Source organism: Arachis hypogaea, chromosome 13 (assembly GCF_003086295.3).
Source record: "Arachis hypogaea cultivar Tifrunner chromosome 13, arahy.Tifrunner.gnm2.J5K5, whole genome shotgun sequence".
NCBI classification, from domain to species: Eukaryota; Viridiplantae; Streptophyta; class Magnoliopsida; order Fabales; family Fabaceae; genus Arachis; species Arachis hypogaea.
Genome location: NC_092048.1, coordinates 113,816,357 through 113,824,903, shown reverse-complemented (window position 1 = coordinate 113,824,903; position 8,547 = coordinate 113,816,357). Strand labels below are relative to the sequence as shown.

At 39.0% G+C, this 8,547-nt stretch overlaps 1 protein-coding gene across 6 annotated transcripts; it reads right to left on the bottom strand.

The window, feature by feature from the left end:
• Positions 1-916: 916 nt before the first annotated feature.
• LOC112732751 (uncharacterized) lies at positions 917-5,780 on the bottom strand. 6 transcript variants are annotated; one of them, XM_072212320.1, is made up of 12 exons: positions 5,523-5,780; positions 5,283-5,390; positions 4,745-5,144; positions 4,268-4,678; positions 3,844-4,195; positions 3,610-3,728; positions 3,323-3,447; positions 2,979-3,078; positions 2,611-2,685; positions 2,437-2,520; positions 2,098-2,183; positions 917-1,944 (listed from the first exon to the last, which is right to left on the bottom strand). In XM_072212320.1, exons 3-12 carry the CDS (start codon positions 5,069-5,071, stop codon positions 1,815-1,817), a joined length of 1,809 nt encoding a protein of 602 aa, XP_072068421.1. In that variant the 5' UTR covers positions 5,072-5,144; positions 5,283-5,390; positions 5,523-5,780; the 3' UTR covers positions 917-1,814. The 6 variants fall into 6 exon arrangements, 5 of the variants coding, with proteins under 5 accessions (XP_072068421.1, XP_025637316.1, XP_025637315.1 ...); XM_025781531.3 differs by having other exon boundaries at positions 4,268-5,144; XM_025781530.3 differs by having other exon boundaries at positions 3,844-4,678.
• Positions 5,781-8,547: the final 2,767 nt, after the last annotated feature.

Sequence of the window (8,547 nt, the reverse complement as noted above, 5' to 3'; positions counted from 1 at the left end):
CATATAATTAAAGGATTTTTGTATAACAGATTTAATGTGTATATTTGAATTGCAATTATGCTGGGAATTAGTTATAATGGACATGTTAAGCATAATTGTGTTTTTGAATAATATAGTTATATTATACTTGTTCTTATAATGGAAATGTGATAATGTAGGCTTCAAGGATGTTGATGTGCGATCATTTACACCCGCCGGATCCATATAACCAAATTGTTGAGGCACAGTTATGCGAGACTGGATTTTATTATGTATCCCAAATTGGAGTTATTAAAGGCCAGTCAGCAATGATTAATGCTCTGATTGAGAGATGGCGGCCCGAGACTCACACTTTTCATTTTCCGATTGGTGAGTGTGCCGTGACCTTGGAGGATGTGGTGGTAATTCTCGGTCTGCCAACAAATGGTCTTCCGGTTACAGGTCCGACCATGAGTAGCTTTGAGGCATTGGAAGCCGAGTGCTTGCACCAATTTGGAATTGCATCCAGGAAGAATGACTGTAGAGGGAGCTTTATAAAATTAACGTGGTTTAGGGGTTTGAAAGATCGTATAGTGTTGAATGATGATGTGCACATGCAGATGTATGTAAAGTGTCACATAATGTTATTTGAGACAATTCTGTTTGCAGATAATCTTCCAATTCAATGTTACGGTCCGCTTCAGATTGCTCAAACTCAATATATAACTCGATGCACGACATTCGGTGGCGATTTTCCATGTACATTGAAAACATTTCATGCATACTCGCTTCGTCCATCACATACTTGGTCTGAAATTGAACAAACCCACCAAACACAGGTAAAGGATACCTGTACAAAATACACGATACTCTCCTACATCTTTGAGAATCTATCTTCTCACAAATCACACCTTTTAATTCCTCAAATGACAATGTGAACGGAATAACATCTAATGAATTTTCACACACAAATTGAACTCCCTCATGTTTGCAATAAGATCTGTCCGTAATAATGAATCTTCAATACAACTCTATCATCCATAACACTAACTATTCTCAACCTCAGAAATTTTTTTTACAAAAATGAAGGAGAAGAATCAGAGAAGAGAAGAGAAGAGAAGAGGATGAACATTAGCTGAGACTGGCGAGGAAGAAATGAGACTTATGTGATACCACCATCCGCTTTTTGTATGTACTAACGGGCAAATCGGACGGACCGACCGCTGCACCCCCAAATCGGTGGGTCCGATTGGTGCACCCCGGATTAAAATAAAATTCTCTGCCTCCAGTAATCGGTCCCACCGATTACTGCACTTTTAGCTAACGTCTTCCTGCACCAGTAATCGGTGGCACCGATTTCATACCCATCAACCTCTCCCTCACACAAATCGGTGGGACCGATTCCTCCCTGCTTGAAATCGGTGGCTCCGATTTCTTCCCCCAAAATTCCAAAAAAGCAACACCGTCATAACAGTGTAAATCACCCGTAATGATCATATCCCAGCATAACTCACCCCCAAATCATATCTAAAAAAATCAGCCCATTATGTCATTCTATAAATGCCCTTGTGTCAGACCATAAATACCCCTCTATTTTTAATATACTTGGGTTACCTTTCGGAGAGAAAAAATATTTCAGATATTTTTATAACCTTTAAAGCTGTAACTCAAGCTCTAATTTCTGGAGCAAAACTATTTAGTATTCACTTGAACATATGAATACAAAATCATTCTTCGGGTCCAGCAAGCCAAGCCACCGCATGCATTAAATATACATTTCATGCACCATTAACCTTTTCTTCAGCAATCTATCTCAGTTCAAGCACCAGTAACTCTGTTTTTTATTTCTTCTGTCTTCAACATTTATGAACGTGTGAACCAGTGGGATTGGATGCTTCCAAAGAAAACACTTTCTTGAAAAATTCATAAGAGGCAAAGAACAGTGATCCTTGAGACATGTACATGATCAACCTTGGAGTCAATCCCCTGGTGACAGACAAAGCAAGCACATCTCAAAGCAAATCCGAGTGTTACATACTACTGTCCTAAATGTATAGAATGTTTAACAGTTGCTCTACTTTTGTCATACATTTTCTTATGATATAAAAGATAATAATGGCTAGAGTTGGAAAATAATACCTGTACAGGCCCTTCAAACCTTCACTCTTGCTAATTTTGTAAAGGCCTTGGAACACATTATCATATTGATTTATAGAGCCAGGGAGCTGCAATCCACTTAAATCATAAGCGAAATTAAGAATAAAAATCATACCATCTGTACAAAAATAAATAAATAGTTCATGCTATGCCAAAGAACAATTTTAGACACCAAGTGTTTAGATCTTAAGGTTTGTCTTCAACAACTAACTATGTGGCGGCACCAGTTCAATTTATACCATCAGTCTTACTGATAGTCCACTTTAAAGTAGAAACACGAATTAATAAAATTGGACGGCTTGCTTATTAGTTATTACAAACCTGTGTCTGCAATCTTGTCTTGATCACATCAAAAGGAGTTGTGAACAATGCAGCAGTAGATCCAGCTAATCCTCCACATAATAACTACAAAAATATGCAAAATGATCACAGTTCACATGCATCTTAGTGAGACAAAACGAAGATTATGAAAGCACAAGTAGCACACGAACTTACGGCCTGAAATGCATTAGGTTGAATAGTAGATGACAATGATGGCATCACTTTCTTCAAGCTTTCATATGTATAAAACTATAATTGTTCACAGAAAATAGCCATAAGTAAAACCTTATCACAAAGAACTTACGAAAGCAACTACAGAATAATATTAACAGCAGAAGTTAGAGATGAAAAAATCAACAATCATACAAAGCTTCCTCTACACTCATATTAAGATATGAAAAAGTCCAGGGTCAAAGTTGGCAGCAAAGATGGAAAATAGCAAACCACCAATTCCTCATAGCTGGATAGCACATGCATCTTGGAGACAATCTATTTTGTATGTAATTAATAAACATGTATTGAAAGTTGAAACACCTATTAACCTTGATAATTGAATGTGGAACATTTCGGCACAGTACAGCTCCCCAACCTGCATAAAGGGATGTAAACCCACCATTTCTGATAATTCCAACCAAAGCATCCCTGCATAGATTATATTCATAAGCAGGGAAAAGTAAAAGTAATACAATTAGAAAATAGAAAAGTATTGCATAGGAAAGTACTCCAAGAAAGAATGAAAATAGATTACAATTCTTTTTGTAACAGGGAATACAGATTCCAAATTTTCAATGATTGAATAGATTCACAAAACACACAAAGCCAAGGCATCCTCAATCAGATCAAGAAGTGGTGACAGGTACAGATGATAAAAAGGTCTGAGCCATACCAACAGCTGCGATAATGCGACCCAACTTGCATCTGCTGCTTAATTCGTTCACTAGGAGTGAAAATAAAAGAGGTCGCAATACTTGCAGCACCACCCCCCACACAATGGGCAAAAGAATAATACTCCTGCACATAATAAGCAAAAGTTATTTATGACTCAGGCACATCTAGATGGTGTCATGGTGCCACATGCAGAATAAAATTGGGGGAAAAACCACAAGATAGATATGGATTGGATATAATGAAAGACAAGCTACCTTTGGAAGATAGGGAACCAAAGCAGCTTACCTTTGGAAGATAAGGAACCAAAGCTGCTTTAATCGATTCATAGGTGAAAGTATAAACTGCAGATATTGGAGCAGAACATGCAATGTTTGTAGTAATTCCACGATATAGTCCGAGCAATCCTGAAAGCAGTTCATCAACTCTGAGTAAAAAAAAAAAAAAAAACTAGTGGAGGATTTAGTTCAAAAGGGAAAGTTTATAAATTAAACAACACATAGATATCTAGCAAAGACCAACCTCTGTCAGAAACAACTGATTTACCAATGTTAACAATGGATCTCTGTTCTGCACGGCATGACTGAATAACCGTCTTAATCGTGTCAACTGGATGTAAACAAAGGCTAACACATACACCAGCCAATGCCCCAGAAAAAGCATGCTCTTGCTTTGCAACAGAATAACAAGGCTTCTGACGGGTTGCTGCAAAGCTCTGAACCTTAGCTTCATCATCGGTTATATCCGCAAAATGTCTTCTTTGAATTTCCAGCATTTCATTATTGTCAAGCTTATGCTGGCACTGGACAGAAGCACTATCACGGGTATGTAAAGATTTAATATGATAATCTGCATAGATATTAGAAGACGAGATCTGCCAAGCACCAACATCAGAATTAGTGTCAGGCAAAACTGGAAGAAAATAATCCGAACACAGAGTGCTAACATTTTCTCTGTCCGTAGCTGTACCACTGGATAATGGTAGATCTTCATCTAAAACTAAATCAGGATTGTAAACATCACTCTCATTAGCCACCGCCAAGGTGCTTGTATCTGTTGAAATGCAGTCCCCACCCACTGGGAAATTATTTTTCTTGTTCCCAAGATCTGTAGCCTTCACGTGGTATTTAAGTCCTTTAGGTGCATCCCTACTCATCCACCAATAAACATTTCGGGATTGAAATGAGATTTTCTCAGTCCCAAGTTTTGTTTCTTTCCGATATTCGTTTAAACTGTTATCAGTGGCCTGCATAAATCTCTGGAACAAAGAACCAATATGCTCTTGACGTCCATTACGTGACTGAAGCACCAATGCCTTTTGTGTTACCGTAGGGAAATCTAATTTTTCCTGCAAAATCTGTGAACCATATGCTGTAGCTCCCACATTAACATGAAAGTAATTAGTGTTAGTTGAGCTACATACCCCTCCATTCCTTTCCACATGAATGCCATCAGGAATATTCTTTATCGGGAACCCTTTATCATCTTGATTCACATTTTCCTTGCGGAGCAAAACTGACAATGGGCAACTTGCAGAATCCCATATCTGTCCTACTGCAGAGATGAGCTGAGCGGTGCTCAGTATCTGAGGGTGCTTCGGCTTTGGCTCAGAACTCGTGTAGCACTGCTTATTCTCACTATTGGAAACAGAAGGCTTATGATTCACACGGGAAAGACTTCCCCCATGTTGATTCCGCTTATATTTGATCGAATGTTGATCACTTTTTGGAGATTTATTGCATCCAGACATTCACAACTGTTTTTTTCTTTCTATATCTCCCTCAAGAATAAGATAACTTGAAAATGTCTGCATGGGGGAGAACCTGCAAACCCAGCATTATCATTCATGAATTGCAAACGAAATTAGTACTAACTTTTAATCACTTAGTACACTATATCCCTTATCTTGCAATTGAAACAAGAAAGAATAAATAAATAGATCAATAAGCAGAGTTAATTACCGGTTAAATGGTTCTCATGTGTGTGACATGGAAAAGAAGGGAATGGCAGGCGAATCAAAATCGCTGACATCAAGGTTGAAGCATATTAAGCTAAGAGAATCAGGTAATCTGCCTCCCAAATATAAATGAATTTATTAAAAGGAAAAAGTCAGGGACAAACCAATAGTAAAAAAGATGCTAGGTTAAAAAAAAATGAGAACATAAGTAAATTAATAACAAGAAGTTGAATGGAAGTGGAACCTGGAAGAGAGCAGCGAGAGTTGATGATGAGTACGAGCGGGAGAGGGCTTGAAATTCATGTTGACGACGCGAAAAAGAAGAGGGTTCAAGAAGCACAGCAAGCAACAATTTCAATGTGGGTTTATGCTTATGGATTGCTGCGCCCACTTTGCCTCGCATTACACCCAACACCTCCGATCGTATGAATCTCCCACCCTTCGTTTTCAACACACTTTCTTTTTTCTTTTTCAAAAAATAAAATAGAATAAAAAGAAAAGGGACAAATTATCCTGATCTTTTGGTCTGAGAGCATTTAAGTTATGGGTAAATATCTTTTTTGTCCCTGAGCATTTTAAATTGAGATATGTCGTACCTTTATCATCCAGAAACTTCAACCAGGTCCTCAACCATCAATATTAGTGGACGTATCGACCCATGTGACCGGTTGCCAACAGGTTGCCTGGATGACGTGTCAGGTGGAGGCTGAGTTGTCAAATGCAGGTGCCACGTGTCACTAGAAGTTGTTGCAGGGACTAAAAACCCCCTTCCTGCCCAAACTGTTCTCAGCCCCACCAGCAACACCCTTCACTCACCACCCCTCTCCAGCACTCCTCCACCACCGCCACTGCCGCCACCACTACAACCGCCTCACAACCTTCGCAACTCATGCGAGTCCTCCACCTCTTCTTCTTCCTCCACAACCTCCCAAAGCTTCACCCAATGGAGGTTCTCTCTCCCGACAACACCTTCCACAACAACCACCACCAACGCCACCACCGCTTCTACTTCCCAACAATCTCGAAGAACTCTTTCACCTCTCCGAGCTTCAACTCACTACCACCGCCTCACAACCTTCGCAACTCTTTGAAAGGGTGGTCTCCAACCATGGGGTTGAATTTCTAACCCTCTTACTAATTTTCATCCCCACGCCCAAGTCTAATGTCTTTAAGCATTGCTCTGTCAAACCAGATTTGCCTTCATGTTTCTATACAATCTAGTTGCTTTATCAACCAATCCATGCTTGCAATATACAGACATCATCGAATTGAATTGCTCTATGGATTTCAACCCTTTTCTAGTTTCCATTTCTAACCAAAGTTCTTCAGCACGGTTCAGATGTCCGATTCTACCAAATGCTTCAATAGCTAACATATAACTTTTTTATCTAACCAAGGGGAGTTCCTGAATGATTCCCCAAACTCTTTCTAGCTCTTCTGGGCTCCCCAAATATCCATACAATATAAGTAGAACATCGAATGTTGACCAATTGTTCCCTATAACAGACTTTTTCACAGTTTGAACATATGCTTCAGTTGCAGTATACAACCTTGCCACTGCATGAGCAATAGCTAAAATGCAGTAAGATATCTTGTTCGGTTCAACCTGTGCCTTCTTCATCTGAGCAAAGACCTTTACCAAGGTAAAATCCATCTCCCATCCAAGTGCAGAAGGCAGACCCAACAGCCTCCCCTTTCCGAAGCTTCTCGATCCTTCTAGACAAGCTCTCTGAGTTCTGAGGGCTCTCGGAATCGCTTTCGGAGGATTCTTGCGGTGATTGGATGCAAAGGAATCTGAAACGGAGGTGGGCATAAGGTGCTCGACGCATTGCCTCAATAAACCTGCGTCGCAGCATGTTTCTCTTTTCTTCCCTCGCCCAACAGAATTGAACAAATGAACAGCACGTTATGAGAATTTCCTTTCCTTTCTCATTGGGCAAATAACCCAATATTTTTTGGCGTTGGTGGTGGTTGTTGTGGCGGAGGAGTAATGGTGGTGGTGGTGGAAGGTGTTTTCGGGAGAGAGAACCTCCATTGGGTGAAGCTTTGGGAGGTTGTAGAGGAAGAAGAAGAGGTGGAGGACTCGCATGAGTTGCGAAGGTTGCGAGGCGGTTGTAGTGGTGGCGGCGGTGGCGGTGGTGGAAGAGTGTTGGGGAGGGGTGGTGAGTGGAGGGTGTTGCCGGTGGGGTGAGAACAGTTTGGGCAAGGAGGGGGGTTTTAGTCCCTGCAACAACTTCTAGTGACACGTGGCACCTGCATTTGACAACTCAGCTTCCACCTGACACGTCATCCAGGCAACCTGTTGGCAACTGGTCACAGGGGTCGATACGTCCACTAATGTTGATGGTTGAGGTTTCTGGATGATAAAGGTGCGACATGTCCCAATTTAAAATGCTCAGGGGCCGGAAAGGGTATTTACCCTTTAAGTTACTGAAGATTTTTTTTGGGTGACTAAGTTATTGAAAATTTAAAAATATATATGAGTTTTTTATTTCTTTAATTTGAATACATCGATTTAATTTGAATACATCTATTCCTGAGTCTAATTTATCTTATTTTAAAAATTCTTTTACGTGGACATCATTAGTTAGGTTAGTACAATAGAAGTCATATTTAATTTTTCCATTGGATGTGACAAACTCAAATAAATAGTAAGAATTAATGTGTCCAAATTTAAGAAGGTCAAAAATTTAAATATATTTTTAATTTTTGGAGACTTAAATGTTTACGAACTAAAAGATCAAAAACCTATTTATCTTTTTCTCTAGGATAACATAAATGTATTTACGTAAAATTAAATATTCAATATTAACCTGTAGTGCCAAGATCTTTTAAAGGCTAATTTTTTTATATGGAAATGATTATGGTGTAAGGCTAATTTTTTTATATGGAAATGATTATGGTGTAATGCAATGAAATAGACGTGCATCAAGTTTTTTGGATGTCAGTCAAAACACAACTTACATTTTACCCTTTTCACCCTTTTTAATTTTTTTTAAACTAAACAAAATGCAACTTGCATTTTTTGACATGCAGCTTTTTAAAATTTTCTGGTTTTTGACATAGGCCCAAAATGCAGAGTTTATGAGATGGCCCTTGTTTTTTTTTTTTGAAAAAGTAAAACGCAGGTTACATTTTAATTGGGCTGAAAACTTTTTTCAGTATCTGCAAAATGCAGCTTGCGTTTTATATGAAAAAGAATATTTTAATGGAGAGCCTTGCCTATAAATACGAAAGGCAGTTCATTCCAACTTGTACCTCACTTCTAT